This window comes from Cricetulus griseus, chromosome 6 (assembly GCF_003668045.3).
Source record: "Cricetulus griseus strain 17A/GY chromosome 6, alternate assembly CriGri-PICRH-1.0, whole genome shotgun sequence".
Classification (NCBI taxonomy): Eukaryota; Metazoa; Chordata; class Mammalia; order Rodentia; family Cricetidae; genus Cricetulus; species Cricetulus griseus.
In genome coordinates, this window is record NC_048599.1 from 115,970,500 (window position 1) to 115,992,805 (window position 22,306).

Here is a 22,306-nt window from a genome sequence, read left to right on the forward strand (position 1 = left end):
CTGGGTATATCAAGATATACATGCTCAAAAGTGACTGTCTACTTGTCCTCCTTTTCCAAGCCTGTTAAGAATCCACTCTTTAATCTCAGTTACTGAAGCTTCAATCTCACAGTTGCTAAAGCAAAATGCTAGGACTCATTGCTTGCTCTTTATTCCAGACCTTGAATATGCAAAACTCAACAAGCATGCTGATTCCACACACAAGCACACCTACACTGTACTCCAGCTCTTAATCCAAGTGACCATCTTAGCCTTACATTTCTATTTGATTTCCTCACTTCTCTGCTCTCCATTCTCCATTTAACAGGCAGAGCCATCCTTTTACATCCAGAGCCATACCTTGTCATTGCTTCATTGAAACTCCTCATTTCTGAGTCTTGGCCTACTTATCTAGACCCTACTCATCTAGACTCAGCTCTACAGTTTGGATTCTTGTATTGACTTACTTAACAATTCTAGTCTCCTAGATTTACCTGCCAATTCTAATTCAGTCTTCTCTCAATTCCCAGAACACAGAGAGTTCTTTCCTGGCCAATGCTATTGAACCCACAGCTTCCCCATCCTCCACTGGTCTCCAGCTCCTCCATGGCTGTCTCACGCTCATCTTTCAATCTTTCCTCCTAATGTCCTGTTGAAGATGTCTGAAAATGCCATCTGATAAAGCCACCTAAACTGTTCTGAGTCATCATCCTACTTATTTCCTTCTTAGGAATTAACAGGATATGTCATGACTTGTTCATTCATTTGTTTCTCTACTGTGTCTCTCCTTTACTAAGTCCCACTTTTATGACAATTGCTATAAATACCATATCCCAAGTTAATAATAGTACAGTGAATGGCTCCAGGCATGTCCTTAATAAATATTTACTGAACAAATGAGTGCCAAAGCCAATAATGTTTTAACAATGGACACAAAGGTTAATAGAAACTTATGGATATACCAATTACTTATGAAATAAGAATTGAAACGATTGTTTGATCTGATCCCTTGTAAGTCACCAGTGAAGGCAACAAGTTTGCCTGGACCATTACTGATATATTTGGATTTACTACTGGCCTAGAATTACTCTGCCTTTCCCCATTGCTTGGCCAATGCCTCTCCTGTAGAAGACAGAGGTAAGAATGCTGTGAGTGAGGAATAATGTAGATGTCCAAGTGGAAAACAGAAAACAGCCACAGATGCTCTAATGAAAAAGAACCTTGAATGGCACATCGCTGCCATCTTAGTGGTTTAAAAATAGCCTTTCTTAAAATTTTTAGCTGGACATATTGCAGTGAAGGAAGCAGCACAGAGAACTGATGTGGAGTTAAGAGAGGGCCAGATGGAGTAGGGAGATTTATGCTCCTGGGGGAAGGGTCTCTCAGAGTTTCTGGACCACATACTTACGGCCACTGAAGGAAGGGCAGCCCTTCCTCACCTTGGTGGGATATTAAGGAAGGTTAGAGCTTCCATGTGCCCTGTGAAAAGTGGGAAAGCCAGGTGGGGACAGAGCAGAACATAGAGAACATGTCTTGGAACGTTATGGAGACACTGGGAACTACTGGCCAAGAATTCATTAAGAAAATCATTGTCACTGGAGGTCCCATCAAAGCCATGAATTTGGTACTTGTTCATACAGTTGCACCATTAATCAAATGGCTATTAAGTACTGCTATGTTCTAGAAGACACTTGGAAGTGCCTAGTAAGTCACATGTTTGGCAGTCAAGTGGGAGAGAGGATATAGTAGTTAGCAAAGCCTCATGTTGAGATCCAAACTAAACTTTACTGAGCTAGAACCCAGAGGACGGAGGCAGGGAGGAGCCAGTTCTTTTCAAAGAGTCTTTTGCTATGTAATTTAAGATTTTAGGGGTAGAACACCAATGATAATCGAATCCTGAAGGAAGACACAGTTCTTTAGAAGTCTTGAAACTGTAAGAATAACGGGTTGAAAGGAAATTCAGATTGTAGACAGGCAGAGGTTATGACTCTGAGGATGTCTGAATTCTTGACAAGTGCCTGAAGGTGACCTGGACAAGAACAGGCAAAGGGTGCCTGTTTTGTATTCAGAATATACAAAAGTAGGAGGAATTATATTGTGAGGAAGATATGATAGTGTTCTTGACGTCATAGTTAATAACAAATGAAATCACCCCCCAGAATGCTGTGTCAAAGAGTGGGCATCTCTTCCAAGGATTCTAGTTAGAGCAGGAAGGGGTGCTCTGAAGTGGGAAGCTGTGAGGATTGTGCACTGGGAATGACTGCACTGAGAAGTGGAAGAAGGAAGAAAGGAGAGGAGAGGTGGAAAAAAGAGGACAAATGGAAGAGAAGGAAGAATAGAGGCTTGCAAGGAAGGAGGGGGAATGAAGGGAGGGAAGGGGGCATCATACTCTCTGATCTGCACAAAGCAACGGACAACATAGTGTGGGAGATCAGAGCACTTTAGAGCCAATCCGCAGGAGGAGCTCTGCTCTTCCTTCCAGGCCAATGCCAAGAGCAAGCAAGCACATGCTCAACATAACTCAGGAGGAAGTTCTCTTTCTTCTCAAATATGTGCTTTTTCAAACTTGGTTTTGAAGTAGCAGCACCACCCTGATAATGAAAGACATTTATTGCAAAACAAAACCCCAAGATAATGCAGAAAAGTATAAAGATCCCTTATACTCACAATGGAGATGATATAACTATTATCCTGCCTGGCACTTGGGGATTTCTGGCATTTATTACAAAGACTATACTGGTTTTCTTCCCACCCCCACTTTCTCCCTCTCCCTCTCCTTCTCCTCCCTCCATCTTTGTTGTTGGCATCTTTCTGGTTTCTCTCTTTAAACTCCAACTTGAGTTATGTTGAGTGGGTACCACCTTATACCATGTTCCCCTGAGGCTGCAGCAATGCTCTAGCTGTGGCCAGGAGCTTCAGCTGCCTCTCCAGAGGCTCCCAGGGCAGAGACCATGCTGCTAGAGCCTGTAGGGAAACCACTTCACTTTCCATATCCAAACTGGGAGGTGAGGCTAGCTAGCCACCCTACAGACTGCTGCCTGTCCCTACTGAGGTGCCACTCTGTCTTTCACTGGCAGGACCCAGTATCTTGAGCCAGCAATATGACAGCCTAGAGTAGTAGAAGGGACTTCCATTGACTCGAGTTACCTAAGCATGCTGTGGAACCCTGAAATGGTTTGGCTCCCTGCAAATTGCACTTACATCTCGCTTCCTTTGAGAGAAGCAAAGCCGGCTCAGGAAGAACACTGCTCTCCACCTTTGTGAACACAAGAAGCACGACCTTTGTTTTACCGCATAGGTCGAGGCTACTCTTTACCACAACCGTGTTAATTCGTTCTTTCCCTCCTTCCTCCCACCCACCTCCTGCCACTTCCCCAGGAGCATAAAGCTCTCAGCATCCTGCTGTCCATTAGCATAAATAAACCCATGCTTTTACGGTAAAAATAGTTTTTAATGCTATATTTGTTAAAGACTGCATTACCATAAGAGGATAAAAATACTCCTGGATAACAGGTAGGTTGTATTCTTCAGAGGCAGTAACATGCTTTTTTTTTTATTTTTTATTTTTTGTGGTTCCCTGAGAGTTGATGAATTCAGCCATAGATTAAAACCTAGGTCTAGGTCTCAGCACACATTACATTTCTACTTCAGAAGCCGTTAAGCTAGGAGCTTTCCACAGACTTGTGCCTTTACATTTCCATTTTTTTTTTCTGTTGCCAATATTTTATAGGCAGTTCTAACGCACAACCAAAAAACAAAAAAAGAAAAACAAACAAACAATGAAATACCATTTCAATCCGATCTTTGCTGTATCAACAACTGGGTTATGTTATCGCCCCCCCACCTCCATTTTATCTAACGTTAATTTAAATTTGGTCTAACATTTATCCAACAGATAAAGAAATACTGGGCCAAGAAACAGCAGAAGTGGGAAGAAATGGAAATGAGAGATCTCCAGCGTCTCGAAGAACTGAAGACATTAATGGCTGAACAGTCAGTGAAAGACAGAGAAAGGTAAGGGAGGGGTTCGAGACCGAACGGTGAGCAGGGAAAGCACCTTCTGCAGTACGTTCGGAAAATGAGAGCCAGAGTCTTTCACACTGAATGTTGCCATTCAGTATTTATATCTACAAATGGATAAAATGATTTCTATAATATAGTTTAAACTCTCACTTTCATACTTAAACCTCCAGCTTTCCATTTTGTTCCTTTGATAGCTTCCTAGTTAAAGATCTCACAGAGAATTTTATGGCAACCGATTGCCCACTGTGTGCATGAAATGATACTGGTGGCTGCTGTGACTTAATATTTTGACCCAGGAGGAGGAAGCCATTATTTTAATAAGAAAGGGGTCCACTTACTGTGACTGAGGCTGTGAAAGACAATCCACAATTATATAGAGCTGCCTGGATGTTCCAAGGAACTCACCAACCCCATATATGAAAAACATGCCCTAGAATTTCCTACAATTATGTAACTGCAGAGCTGGGAAGGACATTTGAGATAATGAACTCAGTCTTCTTATTTTATGAGTTACACCAAGAGATTAAAACAATGTTTTTTAAAGATTACTGTATCAGGGCCAAAAAGAAAACAATAAAACCCCTAGTAATCTGGAAAGGAAATAATAACTTAACTAATAGGAGCTATATTATCTATCACGAAGCCCCTGTTACATAAAGGGATCAAGGTGACACTAAGGAAGATCCTAGGGCTGAAGGCCAGTTCCTATGGAAGAGGAAGTTAGAATCAGAGGCTGTCTCTGGAGTCAACGATGCTCCTTGTCCTAACTGTCTCCTGGGTCATCAACACATTGTCCTCAGTTATCTTGGCACTTAAGAGTTGAGTACAGAACCAAGAATATAGCAAAGCCTGAGCTCAAGGTTAGGAGGTCAAACAACCAAAAGGCAAACAGAAAGTGAAGGCCAAGGTGGCTACCACAGGACCAGGCCGTGGCTCAGAATGAAGTTAATGGGAGCCTCCAAACAGAGGTGCACCAAAGGGCAGTCAATGCAAAGGCAGTGGTCAGGAGGCTGGCCAGGCCATTTAAGCTCTCCCAGGAAAAGAAAGAGAACTACAGGAATGTAAGGGGTGTGAAAAGCAGAACAGATGTGGCGTTCCAACATTTGGGACACGCTTCTAATAGAACATCTCTCATAGCAGGGAGCTTCTCTGATTACAGAGCCATTTGCAGTCTTCCTGTCCTAGTAATTATCAAGATTAGCTGATTCAGAGCTTCAGTTGAAAAGAAGAAAAAGAAAATCAGATTAGTGCGTATTACATAACAGGAAAAAATAGCCATGTTACAGCATAGCAAAAGGATAGAGGACCAGGAACTGTAACTCCGAATTTTATTCTTAACTCAGCTTTAAAGAGTGTACGACCTTGGGAACATTAGTTGTTTACCTTCCACACGGCTCCGTCTTATCTACTGGAAAACATTCAAAGGCTGAAAAGCTGATCACTTTTAATATGTGTGTGTGCATGTATGTATACATGTATGTATACATGTATATATATCAACTCCTTTGATGGAATAATGCAGATTTAAATAATTGCATACCAATGGTAAATCACCAAGGAAGGGCTTCCAAATATGATATATCCAAGCTATAATTCTCGGCAAAAAACAAAAACAAAAACAAAAATCCTGTATGTTGCTTTGTGGGCTGGGGACATAGCAGCACTGGAAGAAGGCTTGAATGGCATCCACAGAGCCTTGAGTTCGGCCCCAAACACCACAAAAAGCCGGTGGCACATGCCAGTAATCTTAGCACTTGAGATGGAGACAAGAGGATCAGAAGTTCAAGGTTATCCTTAGCTACATAGCGATTGCAAGACCAGCCTAGGATATGGTTCCCTGCCTCAAAAAAAGAGTGATGTAGATAGAAATATAATTGTCATTCTATGTTTTGAAATGTAGTCTAACCCATAAAAATCTTTCACTTCTGACAATGATCAGAAGCTATATTCATCTGTAACCATTCTGGCACTAAGAAATTTGGTAGATAGGTTAAATTATTTTTTGCTAATTATATAACACAATAAAATTTTGTTTGATATTTTAACCTAAAGAACTTTGTTCACACTACATTAAGAAGGCCTAAATATTAGCTTCTAGACTTGCCAGCGTGGTTTGCAGATGTGGCCTCAAGAGTTTGAAAACTGCTCATTTACTTATTTCTGCTTTGGAGATGGAAGATGAAGGTTCATGAAAATAGCTCATTCATCAACAAATTGATGGGTGGAGAACATGAAACATTCATTTTGTGGTTAAAAATAGTGGCATGCTGAAGGTTTCATGTGGCTTGACATAGCAAAAAGACAATCACACCCACATCTCATCTCATTCAAACTATTTTGTCAAGGTTTCCACCAGCCTTCTGTGTTCCAAATTCCCCATTTTCAACAAATTCTTGAGCTTGAGAGAGACGACTCCAGAACTAGGGTGTTGCCAGGAGAACCTTGACTTTGTCTTTCACAACTAGTGTCTCTGTGCTTTAGTTGGTCATTTGTACAATGAATAAATAAATAGTACCTACTTCAAATGATCAAAAGTATCAAATCACTATTGACTGTAACTCACTGCCTGGAACATAGAACATAAAGGCATTCATTGTAAGTGATTTGCAGAAACTGACTTTTTTTTTTTTTAATGACAAGCTGCTTCTATTGCACTTTTGTCAAAATATTTAAATTTTAAACTATTTTTAAAACATGTAGTAATAAAGCCATTCTTACAGAAATGAAACCATTTATATTAATGCAAGCTGCTTCTTGAGGCCTGTCCTCATGTAATGTCTTATCTTGAATCCATTGCTATTGTCAGCTGTTTAACAAAGTACATACATATTATCTATATGTATCCAGGCAAAAATACAAGTGGAAGAGAACCAAACAAACCTTCAGTGTACTGCCAAATGTAGTACCATTTTATTAGTCAGCTAGAGCTGTCATGAAAAAAATGTGTTCACTGGGAGGTTTGAAAATCTGAGGTTTCTTTTCTTAGTTCCAGAGGCTAGAAACCCAAAGCTGGAATAGGATTCTCATGAGGACACTCCCCCCCAACCTCCCCGCGCTTGCACCTCCAGAAAGCAGTCCTCTCATGAAGACTCCCTTCACTGGCTAGGAAAGACAAGTTGTCTGATGTCTTTCCCTGGAAGGGCACCCATGCCCTTGTAAAAGGCTCCGCCCTTTCCCAAAGCCAGTGGAAATGAAAGTGTGCACATATGAATTCGGGACAGACATGTTCAATGTAACCATCTGGAAAAAAACAAAATGTGTTTGTCTAACTGAAGATTGTCTGTTAACTTAGCTATGTTTGGTTGCTGCTAGCAAATGATATCATTGGAGCAATTAGAAAAGGTGCCCGGTCTGGCAGTGAAGTGTCATCAGGCCCTGCTGCAGAAGGACAAAGTAGAAAAAGGTTGTCCTCCTGAACCACAGCACACAAAGGCAAAACACGGAGCAACCTTCACATGTTCCATGGTAGTAATCCTCAAACCAAACCCACCTAATCTTTAAAAAAAGAGAATATGCTATTCATACCTCTTCTAAAAATTAGCCATGTAGCCATCTGGGATTTATATTCATGAATGATATGAGCTAGCTGTCTGGCTTCCTTTCCCCCCCCTAATTTGATGGCTAACTATTTCAGAACCAATTGATCATGATTCATTCTTACCCTTTGATTGGATATGCCACTTTTATTATATATTGCATTTCTAATTATACTTTTACATCCATATGTACTCTTAATTAGATTAAATAAAAGCTGATCTCTATTTATGCTTCTGCAGGGACACCATACTGTTCAATCATTCTCTTGCACTGTCTAGTAGGAAAGTATTCTCAAAAATAACTACTCTTAGACTGGAAAAGATATTCACCAACCCCACATCTGACAGAGGGCTGATCTCCAAAATATACAAAGAACTCAAGAAGCTAGTCTCCAAAGCACCAAACAACCCAATTAAAAAGTGGGATAAAGAACTAAACAGACAATTCTCAATAGAGGAATCTAAAATGGCTGAAAGACACATAAGAAAGTGTTCAACATCCTTAGCCATCAGGGAAATGAAAATCAAAACAACTCTGAGATATCAGCTTACTCCTGTCAGAATGGCCAAAATCAAAAACACCAATGACAGTTCATGTTGGAGAGGATGTGGAGAAAGTGGAACACTCCTCCACTGCTGGTGGGAGTGCCAACTTGTATAACCACTTTGGAAATCAGTATGGCGACTCCTCAAGAAAATGGGAATGAGTCTACCACAAGATCCAGCAATTCAACTCTTAGGCATATACCCAAAAGAAGCACATTCATACAACAAAGACAGCTGTTCAACGATGTTCATAGCAGCACTATTTGTAATAGCCAGAAATTGGAAGCAGCCTAGATGCCCCTCAACGGAAGAATGGATAGAGAAAATGTGGTACATTTACACAATGGAGTACTACTCAGCAGAAAAAAGCAATGGAATCTTGAAATTTGCAGGAAAATGGATGGATCTAGAAGAAACCATTCTGAGTGAGGTAACCCAATCTCAAAAAGACAAACATGGTACGTACTCACTGATATGAGGATTTTAGACATAGAGTAAGGATTGCCAGCCTACAATCCACACTGCCAATGAAGCTAATAAACATGGAGGTCCCTAAGAGAGACATACATGGTCCCCTGGAGAAGGGGGGAGGCTCAAGATCTGCTGAGCAAATTGGGAGCACGGGAAGAGGGGGAGGGAGCTAGGAGAATGAGAAGGAGGGAGGAAGAGGGATGCCAAGGACATGAGGGAGCAGAAAATATGAGTCAGGGGAAGAATACACGATAACAAAAATGGAGATATCATAATAGAGGGAGACACTTTTGGTTTACAGAGAAATCAGGCACTAGGGAAATGTCTGGAGATCTACAAAGATGACAACAGCTAACTATCTCAGCAACGGAGGAGAGGCTACCTCAAATGCTCTCCCCTGATTATGAGATTGATGACAGACTTATATGCCCTCATCCAGCAGCTGGTGGAAGTAGAAGCAGACACCCATAACCAATCACTGATCTGAAGTGGAATCCTGATGCAGATAGCTGGAATACCAGCATGGGACTGATCTAGACCCAAGGAACATGGGTTTCTGCGAGGAAACCTTGGAAATCTATAGGACCTCCTGTAGAAGCCCAGTATTTATCCCTAGCATAGGTGTGGACTTTGGGAGCTCAGTCCATACAGAGGAATACTCCCTGAGCCAAGACACACGGGGGTGGGCCTAGGCCCTACCCCAAAGGAAATGTAAGACTCTGATGACACCCTATGGAAGGCCTCACCATCCAGGGGGAGCAGAGAAGATATGTGACAGATAAGGTTTTAGTGGGGGGGAGGGGGCGGGTAGGGGAGGACGGGTGGGAGAAGGGAAATGGGATTGTCATGTAAAACAATCCTGTTCCTAATTCAAATAAAAAAAGTTGAAAAAAATTACTCTTATGCCAATTTTCTTTACAAATTCTGTTGACTTTTTGCATTAAAATAATATCAAGGAAAGCTGATATATACAAAAAATGTAATCTCCAATCTAGAAGCATGCTGACAAATAGCTTTCTGTTCCTTGCTTTTCTCAGGTTCTCATAGATTTTTTTTCCAGTAAAAATTTAGAAATTACCTTCATTGAGGGAGACACTTGTGACCAAGAAGGTAATTTCAAGTTCCTTTTAAGTGAGAAGAGAAAGTCTGCCTTAAGACAGCAGCCGAGGTATGAAGACTAGGATGTTTATGAGGTGTTGAAATTAATTAACTTTGGGAACTCATATCATTGAAGATGAAGTCAGAGAAAGAAACCCGACCTTGAATATAGTTGACATTGTTTTGTTGTGGTGTTAATATCTTTTATTTATACATCTTAATCCAATCTGCCTTTGACATACCCAGCCCAACTCTCTTCTCACTCTCCACTCCTCAACATGTTCTCTTTATCTGTTTGTGTGTGTGTATTGTATCTCAATAAGTGTGGTTTGTGTGCCTGCTAAGACTACTGACTGACCTTGTCAAGTGGCTAAAAGGTTTCGTTTATTTGGTTTTTGTTTATTGGTTTCTCTCTTTCACTGAAGCAGCCTTTAATGAGAGCTGTGTATGACACACCCCTATTCCTGCATCTTCTCAATCATTTCTTCCTTGTATCTGCCCTTCTCCTTTCCTACTTGTCGAGACTTGACTTTCCTTCCCAGGATCAGCTTTAGCCTGGTGATAACCACCCTGCTGGGGTGAATGGCCACATGGACAGTTGTTTATTGGTTTTTGCTTTATTTTGGTTTTGTCCCTTGGGTTGAAAGCTTTAGTTCTTTTGTTTTTAATTTCTTATTTTGCAATGTATTTTTTTGCCTGTAATTTTTCATGTGTATCTTTGGCCAACACTCTGTAAAATTTGAAATGATATTTTTCACTGTTATTTCTAAGTAGCTTTCATTTTGTTTTGACTGTCCTGACAATAAATCAGTGGCTATTGGGATACTTTTGTACTTTCCATGGCCTTTCATAAAAAAGTGCCAAATTCTGGAATACTTTATTGGAAGCCAATAAACCCATATATATATATATATATATATATATATATATATATATATATGTATATGGCATTTACCTGAAGAACAATTTATGTACCCGAAAAGCCCACTGTTTTAAGTGTATGCCTCAGTGGTCTCTTCTGTTTATAGAGTCATGCCATCATGGTGACAGTTAGCTTGTCAGTAATTTCCATCACATCATCAAGATCTCCCTCATCACTTGCTTTAGAGTCTGTCCCACTTGTGGCTACAAACAACCACTAATCTATTTCTGCCACAATAAACTTGCCTTTCCTGGATACTTTAGACAAATGGAACACATCTGGGTTCTTTGCCTTCGTTCGCATAATGTTTTTGAGGTTCATCTGTCTGTCAATCGATTTCTTCTTTTTAATGCTGATGATTATTTTACTTTGATTTTACCGTCTGTTTTTCAGAGCAATATATTTTTCTGCTGATAACAAAAAGATATTAACATAAGTATTATTTTTAAAATCATTGCTCAAAGCTTATATGTAATACATCAGCTCCTAAAGATCAGTTGCTCACTGTATCCTCCCCAACCCCATTTGAAGAGTAGGGGGTCCTTGATTTTTCACTAACTCATCTCAGTTTCTTCATTAGACCCCCGAATACAGGGTAGGAAAGAGAAAAGGAAACTCTTCCATTAACGCTACCTCCAGGGCTGGGAGGTTGCTCAGTGCGTAGGGTGTCAGCTGCAGGAGTGTGGACACTTGAGGTTTGATCTCTCTCTCTGGAACCCCCTTTCAGGCCAAACACTTTACATCTGCAAAACCCTGAACAAGATAGAGGCAGGACACAAGAGCTGATGCTGTTGTCAGGGTCACAGGTGAACCAGCCCTGAGAGCCTGAGAGCAGAACTGACTCTGGTCCTTGCTGCCTGGAGCAACTAGGGGAGGCAGTGCCAGAGAACTCATCCCAGTAGTGACAGAGAGGGAAAGCTGTCAAGACAACCAACTTACCTACCACCCAGACCCAGAACCAGGGTTATGAGCTTGCTTACACCAACATCCACCGAATCTATGAAATGTTGGAGCTTGTGCAGGGGATGAATCTGTGGATCCAAAACAACAGGATATCTAAGAGGAGCCCCAGTGAGAGCCCATTATTGATGGTGTAGTAGAAACCAGAGGTCTAGAGCCAGACCAATGAGTCACGGTAATGAACACTTACAAGAAAAGATGAATGGACTAAAGGGTAAACTGTGTTTCAATACTCCACACTATAGCTGCTTCTTTGTCTTCTTCTTCTTCTTCTTCTTCTTCTTCTTCTTCTTCTTCTTCTTCTTCTTCTTCTTCTTCTTCTTCTTCTTCTTCTCCCTCCTCCTCCTTCTATTTTGTTTCTTTGTTTTGCTTGGTTTTTGATTTTTCCTTTAGATTTGATTTGTTGGTGGGGAGGTTGCAAGGACAGAAGGTTGCAAGTAGCTAAGTGGGAAAGGAATGCATGATGTGAAATCCAAAAAGAATCTATAAAAGTTAAAAAAAAAGCTAGAGGGAGGAGAGTTTCTGGAAGATCACAGACTAGCCTGCCTGGAATAAACAGTGAACAAAAGACCCAGTCTAAACAACGTGAGAGGAGAGGACCAGTATTCAAGGTTTCCCCTCTGAAGTCCACAAGTGCACCTACACATCTGCATCCAGGTACAGGCATGCACACACATGCATATTTTTAAAAAGTGTCCCAAATTCTCATTGCAAACAATGCCATTTCAGATGATATCTTTTGGGGAATACAAATTGCAATATCTATTAGTAATGAAATGGCCTCCTCCAAATGGAGGGTTGGGTGGGATGACTGATTGACGTATGTTCTGACTCTCCTAATTACCTCAGTGTCCAACCTCTTTCCAGGGTGCAAAACAGTGGTGTATATGTAATCATAACATTCTGGTATTCACCTAAAATATGAAAAGCATGTGGAATTGATTTTAATAATATATTCTACTTAATTTAATAACTACCTCCAAACATTGTAGTTTCAATATATCACCAATATAAAAATCACTAATGAGATATTTTACAATCTTTTCCTCATCTTAAGTATTTAACATCTGGAATGCATTTTAGACTTTGAGCATACTTAAATTAAAACCAGTCATATTTCAGCTGCAGAATAGCCTCTGTCATCAGTGACTGCCATTGGATCAGAAAATGACATGTGCAGTCAAACCTGGTGGTCTCCTGGTGGAGGAGAGCTGGGTGGCAGCTGCCGGTAGACTGCCTGCCTTAGAGAATTGACAATGGATTTGGTACACACTTTAAACCTTGTTTTTGTTTGCTCATCCTCCTGCATCTTTCTAGGTCTTCACTGCCCTAGTCATGATGCCCTTTGTGTCTATTGTTCCTATGGGATAATCTGTTGACATAACCAATCTCACTCATCCTTAATGTTCAGACTCATACCTATTTCCACAGTCAATGCATGGGCATCACCTGTGTTCCTGATAGTCCCTCTTGGTTCTTTCTCTTTCCAGAACCAGCCAGCTCCTGGTTTTTGCAGAAACTGGCTTGTGCTAATAAGATCTTCAAACCGTGAGAAATAAATGTTTCCCCGCACTTCTGGACAATTCACTCTGTTCCTGTGTCACGTAGGGCATGCTGCATGTTAAATGCAGGGCTTCCCTGGAGTCACTTTGTTCTAGAGCAGTGAGGAATGAGTCTTGTGCTGTTGAGCTTTCCATGCCTGTCTCAGCACTTTTTTTTCAGCCCCACCTTCCCAGCCAGGTTCACTAAGGAGCAGAATGTATTGGATCTGGTGTGGAAACTGTTCGACATTGGTCTTTCTACCAGTGGAATGGCTGACAGGAAATGTTGTTTCCAGGAAAAATAAATACGTGTAGTTAATATTTTCAAAATGTTTAATATATAACTAAATAAAGTACTTCAGATACTTTCTTGGGGATACCCCAAGACCCTTGTCTTTCTGGGACTCCCCAGCTGCCCATGTATCTGGCAAGATCCCTGCTCCTCTTGGCTCCTTTCCTTCAGATACCACAAACCTGGGACTCCTCACAACCCCATAGCTAGAAACAGCCCTGCTCCCCCATGGAATACCCCAGGCCCACCATTTTCCCAGGACTCCTCTCCTACTTTGATTTTGAGGTAGAGCCCTCACTCTCTCCTCCTCAGGGTGCTCTATCACCACCACCACAGGACTTGCTCCCCTCTCTTTGTGGGAATCTGCCTCTCACTTTGCAGGTGGAACCGAAATCATCCTTTCCCTCTGAAGCTTACCATCTGAGAACCCGTATCCACTGTCTACTTACTTTGCAGAGGGAGCCATTACCTACCCTGCCCTATAGCATCTAATCCATATCATCTAAATACCTATGCTGGACCTGTATCCATTGCCTATATCATCTAAGGACCTCTATCCATTGTCTGCTCTCCCTGCAGAGGGAGTGCTCACCTACTCTGCCCTTCAGCACACCATCCACACCATTGGAAAAATCCATGCTCTCAGAAGCTACACTTTCCCTAGATGAGCTGGAGGCAACCCAGAGAGAGACTCAATCTGTGAATCAGAACAGAGTAGCCACAGCCTGAGTTTCAAGCATCTCCTAGCTGATCCAAAACCAATTAAATCAAGGTAACGGCAGATACAGATCCACACTCCCACCCAATACAGGTGAACTAGAAACACTTGTTAAATTTACAGTCACCAGCTTAATTCTAGTTGCTCAAGTCATCACAAAAAGACAAGGAATGCAAAAAACACCAAGACCATGCATTCTCCCAGATTGCAAGTTCTATAATAACTTTGAGAACAACTTAGATGAAACATAGGACACAGAATTCAAAAGAACAATTACAAACATAGTCAAAGAGATTGAGCATGAATAAATGCCCGAGTGAACTTAAAGAGGACAGGGAGAAAATCCTGATTGAAGCCCAAGAAAACAAAACACAAAGAGCAGCTGAATGAAATAAGGAGGGCAATTCAGGATATGAAAATATAATGCAAAAGAGAGATAGAAGGGCTAAAGGAAACCCAAAGTGAAATGCAGCTGGAAATGAAAAATTCAACAAGTATAATAAAAAGATCAGTGAAAATATCAGAGATAACCTTATCAACAGAATGGATCACATTAAAAATAGGAATATGGGCAGATAGGGCCTGACGATAAGGTAAAGAATTGAATCATTCAATGAAAGAAAAATGATACATTTTTTAATGCACACATAGACTACACAGTATCTATGAGACACCATGAAAATACCAATGCTATGAATTTATAGGCATAGAAAGTGGAAAAGAAACCCAAGTCAAAGGCATAGAAAACAAATGTTTTCAAAAGAAATCATAGAAGAAAATTTCTCAAATCTAGAGAAAGAGATGCTCATCCAGGTCTAAGAGGCATGGAGAATGCCAAATAGACAGGAACAGAAAGCAACTCTTCATGTGATATTATACATAAAACAGCAAAAAGGTGTTGGAAGTTACAAAAGATAGGTCTAAGTCATACATAAAGGTGGGTTCGTCCAAATAATAGTTTATTTCTCAATTGAGACTTTAATTATAAACCAGAAGGTTTTAAAGCTTGGAGCAATGTGCTTCAAATTCTGAAAGGCCACAGAGACCATCCTGTAGTATTTTACCTGGCAAAACTATCTGTTATAAGTGAAGGCAAAAGAAAAACCTTTCCATGATAAACAGACTAAAGAAACTTTTGACCACTATGCCAACCCCACAGTGGATACTAGAAGGGGTACTTTAGACTGAAGAGAAAGACGGTCATATATGTCATATGTAAGAGGTTATAGGAAAAAATGATACCAGGAAGCTGCTATGCAAAGTGCAGCAAAACAAACAAATACCACAAATAAAAATGACAGCCATTAATTCACATCTCTCAATAATAACTTTGCATATTAATGGCCTCAATTCTGCCATCCAAAGACACAGACTATCCTACTAGAATAGGAAAAAGAGTCCAACTTTTTGTCATTCACAAAAAAGTACACCTCACTTTCAAGGCTAAACACTACCTTAAAGTGAGTAGATGGGAAAGAGTATTGTAAGCAAAGAATGCCATGGCAGGAGTTGCCTTTCTAATAACTGACAAAACAGGCTTCAAGACAAAATTAATTAGAAGAGTAAAAAAGGGTGTCTTAGTTTGCCATGGACCACCTCTCGTGGAGACCGCCGACCGAGGGAGAACAAGGGAGAAGGCTCAAGGAGAAATCAGGAATCGGCGAGGAAATGACAGACAGACACACTCAATGTAGTTGAATATGCTGCTGCAACTTTACTTCATCTCAAGCAGTGCTTATATACTATTACAATCAGGGAACTTGGCAAGGGGGATTAGGGAACTTGGCAAGGGGGCTACATCACCAGATCATACAACAGAAAGAAAAAGAACAGCAAAATTGTTTATAGATGATCTATTCTAAGCTTCAGATTGTGGTCATTGCCCAAGGACATGATCTAAGAGTTCTCCAAAATCTGTCTCATACCACCAACCACGTCTCTACCCATTTCCTGATTTTCTGGCCCTAGATATCTTTAGGTCCCAGGGTCTAAGTCTCCTGTAAAATAAGCCTCATAAAATTCTTCTACATCACGAAATCTATCAAATTCTTTCCATAAAGTCACCCAGTATTTTAGTGCTGGCTTCATGTTTTCTAATACTTCTTTTCTCTCTTCTTTATCCAATATACACCAGGGCTTTCTAGATCTAGCTATTCTTTCCCAGGAAAGGCAAGTCTTTCCAAAGCTATCTTTTTTCCTCATGATTCACCCATCTATTCCCTAAACTGACCACTTCAGCAAAGGCTTTAATAAACGGTGGGACAGAGTTCAGCATGTCCCCAGATGTTCCTTTAACATCAGCGCAGTTTGCTGGCAAGATACAAGAAATACACAGAACAAAAAGACAAGGAAGAAGAGGCTGCAGTGGCGCCAAGGACAGCGGCTTCGAGTCGGCTCATCAGGCATCATGATCGCAGCTGATTGCCAGGGAACCGCCTGGGGCTCATCTCCAGGGAGCGCAGACCCCAACCCATCAGCCTTAGCCCACCTTAGTGGCATCTTCTGCTACACCGGCGTGACCGCCGTGGGCGTAGCATTAGTTAGGGTTTCTATTGCTGTGAAGAGACACCATGACCAATGCAACTCATATAAAGAAAATCTTTAATTGAGCCGGCTTGTTTATACTTTCAGAGGTCTAGTTCATTGTCGTCATAACAGGGGGCAGGCAGATTTGGTGCTGGAGGAATAGCTGAGAGAACTCCATCTTGCAGGCAACAGGAAATCAGCTGACACCCTGGGCAGTATCCCACCCATCAAAGCCCACCTCATAGTGACACAAGTCCTCCAACAAGGCCATTTCCATTCCAACAAAGCCACACCTCCTAATAGTGCCACTCCATAGGAAATTATGGGGCCCAATTACATTCAAACTACTGCAGAGGGACACTTGATTCTGGTCAAGGGAACCACCCCCCAGGTGGACATTGCTATTCTAAACATATACATACCAAACTCAGGTGCACTGATATTCATAAAACAAATACTACTTGGCATGAAACCACAGATTAAATCTGAAACTCTAAAAGCAGGTGATTTCAATACTCCACTAACTAGGGCAGATCATCCAAGCAATAAACAGAGAAACATCAGAGTTAAATGACATCATAGACAAATGCACCCAACAGAAATCCACAGAATATTTTACCCAAAACACGACAGAAGTCACATCATTCTCAGCAGCCCATGGAAGTGTCCCTAAAATAGGCTGCACACTGGCTTACAAAGGCAATCTCATCAAATTTAGGAAAATGAAGTATGTCTATGAATTACATCTGACTACGGGGGAATAGAGCCGGAGATCCTTAGCCACAGAAACTGCACAGACTCATGAAAATGCCCAGACTCATGGAGACTATAATCAACACACTGTTGCCTGACAAATGGGTCCTTGAATATATGAAGAAGGAAATTTTAAAAATCTTGGAGGAAAATGAAAATATAATATACGAAAAAGCTCCGAGACACAATAAAAGCAGTCGTAAACAGGACTTTCATAGCTGTAGGAGCTCACATTCGATGGTCTGAAAGAACTCAGATAACAGTGGAGCACAGAAAAGTGTGGGGGGAAACCTGAACAAACCAAGGAGCAAAGCAGTAGACGTAAAAAAAAAAATAACAAAGACCAGGGCAGAGATGAATGTGAAATAGAAGTTCTAAGAATCAATGAAACAAGCCTGGTGGTGGTGGAACACACCTTTAATCCCAGCCCCAGGGAGGCAGAGGCAGATCTCTATGAATTCCAGGCTGGCCTGATCTGCAGAGTGAGTTCCAGGACATCCAGAATTACACAGTGAGACCCTGTCTCAACCAAGCAACCAAGCAACCAAACAAGAAAAGCAGTGAAACAAAGAGTTGGTACTTTGAAAAGATAAATGGTTGATAAATCCTTAACCAAATTAACCAAAAAAGGAAGACCCAAATTAACAAAATTAGAAATGAAGAGAGACATCCCACAGGTGCCAATCATAATTAGCCATATGCTTTGTTTGAGATGTGATGCACGCAGAAACCTGAAAACATATCTCCCAACATTAAGATGAAAAGAACTTGAGTTAGCTGGGCTTCTGGGACTCAATTGTTTCTCTTAATCATTAATCTAAGTAAGCCACAGTTTATATGACTCCTCAATAGAAATTCATGTGTCCCAACTGTGTGATACTTCCTTGCTTTATTTTTCTGTACTTTGTAATCCCTCTTTTATCAGGGGCAGGGAGCAATATTTTATCCTATCTGTACCTACATTAATTTTTCCACTAAGTTATTCTCTATCATAATCTCTTACTGTATATAGTAAAGACCCTCAATCATCAAAATTCTATTTAAACTAACACTATTATTGTATAAAATCATTGCTTCGGTTAAACAGTACAGCTTAGGAGGAAATCATCTTCATAGTAATCCATAGGTAAAAATACCCAGTAGAACAGGATATTTCCATGAGATAATCACACTACACTAAAGGCAGTGGGGATCCCCCCACCCATTCACACCATGCCAGATACCAGAGAAAAATGGCAGTGGTAAACATGCAAAGACACAGCGGTAGCAAGAGATATTCCAGTGCTGAGGCTATTAGGACCTTGTCTATCCAAGATTCACCCATTAGAGCTTTGCTTCCATCTGGGCCAATCCCCTGAAGTCTGTTGCCACCTGCTGCTCTCCCGACATGGCCACTGGCATAACTTTACTTTCCAGACCCTGTTCTGTCCATCTCAGTCCTTGCCGTTTGGCTTTCTAATAGTTTTCCCCAAAATCATCTTTCTCACTCACTGCTGGAAGCTCCCTCCAGCCTCCTTTCCATGAAGTGGTCCTTTCCCTTTTTCCATGTGAGTCTCTGAGTGTAATGTCCCCTCATCTTTCCTAGGTAACTTTGGGAGGTCACTGCCATAACCCTTGTTACCTCAGTGTGTAGCTTTATGTGGCTGAGGTGGCCCTTTGTTACTTCTGTCTTTGCTATTTGAGACAATCTTCTGTTTGTTCTGTCTTCAGAACGTCACCGTGGAGTCTCTGTGTTAAATAGGGAGGAGGAGGAGGAGGGAGTGAGCATACCTAAGAGGCACACCTCGTTTGTTACATTTCCTAAGCATCACTACTTCCTGTTGTTATTAAAAATGGCAGCGTAAACAAAATTAGACTCCCCTTCCATACAGAAGGGCTTCTGTCCCTTGTCATTATAAATCTTGTAGATGCTTGGTAAAATCTTCAGTCTGTGGCTGGCTCAGCAGTTAAAGGTACTTGCTGCCAAATCTGACATCCCCACACACCCCCATCGCGGAAGGCAGGAACTGGCTCTCACAAATTGTCCTCTGATCTCTGAAAAAGTGCTGTGGTGTACATGCCCCTCCCCCAAATGTAAAAAAACAAAAATTAACCGCTGTGTTGATTAGTCTTCAACTCGACACAGTCTGAAGTCATCCTAGAGGAGAGAACTCAATTAAGAAAATGAGGCGCCAAGACAGTGCTGCAGAAACCCGCAGAAACAGTTGGCTTGACCTAGTGAGAGCATGGAGACCCTAGTCATAAAGCTGGGGAAACAGCGTTGGACCAAACCAAACCCTCTGAATGTGAGTGCCAGCTAGGAGGCAAAGACAGTCTATAGGACCTCTAACAGTGGAGCCAGTCTTTAACCCTAGAGCACAAATTGACTTTGGGAGCCCATTCCCTATGGAGGGATACTATTGCAGCCCAGATACAGCAAGGAGGGCCTAGGCCTTCCCCCAAATGATATGACAGACTTTGAAGGTCCCCGGTGGAGGGCCTCACTATCCCTGGGGAGGAGTTGGGGGATAGGTTGGGGATGGTGGGGAACATGGGAGGCCAAGGGAATGGGGGAATGGATATGTAAATATGAGTAGTAATTAAAGAATTTAAATAAAATAAAAATTAAAAAAAAGAAAATGCCTCCATAAGATCAGGCTGTAGTCAAGCCTGGAAGGCATTTTTTTTTAATTGGTCATTGATGGGGGAGGGCCCAGCCCATTGTGGGTGGTGCCTTTTCCAGGCTGGGGGTCCTGGATTCTACAAGAGAGAAGGCTGAGGAAGACATGAGGAGCAAGTCAGTAAGCAGCATTCCTTGGCCTCTGCATCAGCTCCTGCCTCCAGGTTTCTGCTCTGTCTGAGTTCCTGTCCTGGCTTCCTTCAATAACAGACTACAGTATAGAAGGATAAGCCAAATAGACCCTTTCCTCCCCAAGTTGTTTTGGCTGTGGTGTTTCATCACATCGATAGAAACACTAAGACAACCCCTCCAATATTTCTTGAGCCCCTTTCTATTGTAGCTATCATAGATTTCCTTTCTTAATATTTTTCAATTACTTTTTAGAATTTAAATAAGAAACAAGCTTGTTTTACATGTCAATCCCAGTTCCCTCTCCCCCCCATCCTCCCCTGTCCCCCATTGACCCCCGATCCCATCCCCTTTCTGCTCACCAGGGAGGGTGAGACCTTTCATGTGGTATCTTCAAAGTCTGTCATATCATTTGGAGCAGGGCCTAGGCCCTCCCCCCATGTGTCTAGCCTGAGAGAATATCCCTCTATGTGGAATGGGCTCCCAAAGTGCATTTGTGTACTAGGGATAAATATTGATTGCCATAGATTGCCCAAACCTCCAAACTGACATCCACATTCAGGGGGCTGGATCAGTCCAATGCTGGTTTCCCAGTTATCAGTCTGGGGTCCATGAGCTTCCCCATGTTCAGGTCATCTGATTCTGTGGGTTTCTCCAGCCTGGTCTTGACCCCTTTGCTGATCATTCCTCCCTTATTGCAACTGGATTCCAGGAATTCAGCTCAGTGTTTAGCTGTGGGTGTCTGTGTCTGCTTCCATCAGCTACTGGATGAAGGTTCTAGGATAGCATATAAGCTAGTCATCAATCTCTTATTGGAAAAGGGCATTTAAGGTAGCCTCTCTACTATTGCTTAGATTGTTATCTGGGGTCATCCTTATAGATCTCTGGACATTTCCCTAGTGCTAGGTTTCTCTTTAAACCTATAATGGCTCCCTCTATTATGGTATCTCTTTGCTTGCTCACCTCTATTCTTCCACTGACTCAATATTCCTGCTTCCTCCTGTCCTTCTCTCCCCTCCTTTTCTCCCTTTTTCTTCTAACTCCCTCTCCCCTCCTCCCATGCTCCCAATTAGCTCAGGAGATCTTGTCTTTTTCTACTTTTCTGAGGCACTATGTATGCCTCTCTTAGGGTCTTCCTTGTTTCCTAGCTATCTGGCAGTGTAGACTGTAGGCTGGTAATTCTTTGCTCTATGTCTAAAATCCATATATGAGTGAGTACATACTATATTTGTCTTTTTTTGTGACTGGGTTGCCTCACTCAAGATGGTTTCTTCAAGTTCCATCCATTTGCTTGCAAAGTTCAAGATTCCATTGTTTTTTTTTTTCCCCCACTGAGTAGTACTCCATTGTGTAAATGTACCACATTTTCTTTATCCATTCTTAGGTTGAGGGACATCTAGGTTGCTTCCAGGTTCTGGCTATTACAAATAATGCTGCTATGAACATAGTTGAATGGATGTCCTTGTTGTATATGTGCATCTTTTGGGTCTATGCCTAAGAGTAAAATTGCTGGATCTTGTAGTAGACTGATACCCATTTTCCTGAGGAACCACCATACAGATTTCCAAAGTGGCTGTATGAGTTGGCACTCCCACCAGCAGTGGAGTAGTGTTCCCCTTTCTACAATCCTGTCCAGCATAAACTGTCATTGGTGTTTTTGATTTTAGCTATTCTGACAGGAGCAAGATGGTATCTCAGAGTTTTTTGATTTACATTTCCCTGATGACTAAGGATGTTGAGCACTATAGTGTCTTTCAGTCATTTTAGATTCCTCTGTTGAGAATTCTCTATTTTGTTTTGTACTCCACTTTTCAATTGCATTGTTTGGTGTTTTGGTGGCTAGCTTCTTGAGTTCATTGTATATTTTGGAAATAAGCCCTCTGTCAGATGTGGGCTTGGTAAATATCTATTCCCATTCTGTGGGCTTTCATTTTGTCTTGTTGACTATGTCCTTTGCTTCTCAGTATCAGGAGGTCCCATTTATTAATTGTTGGTCTCAGTGTCTGTGCTACTGGAGTTATATTCAGGAAGCTGTCTCCTATACCAATTTGTTTGAGGGTACCACCTACTTTCTCTTCTAAGAAGTTCAGTGTAGCTGGTTTTATGTTGAGGTCTTTGATCCATTTTGACTTAAGTTTTGTGCATGGTGATAG

The 22,306-nt window shown here is 41.5% G+C and overlaps 1 protein-coding gene across 1 annotated transcript in view; it reads left to right on the plus strand.

Annotated features, from left to right (window-relative positions):
* Ccdc148 (coiled-coil domain containing 148) overlaps window positions 1-22,306 on the plus strand; it is a 281,945-nt gene that overhangs the window by 199,969 nt on the left and 59,670 nt on the right. The window contains exon 12 of the mRNA XM_027420392.2: window positions 3,875-3,993. Within this exon, the coding sequence (XP_027276193.1) occupies window positions 3,875-3,993 (119 nt within the window). The remainder of the gene's footprint in view (window positions 1-3,874; window positions 3,994-22,306) is intronic.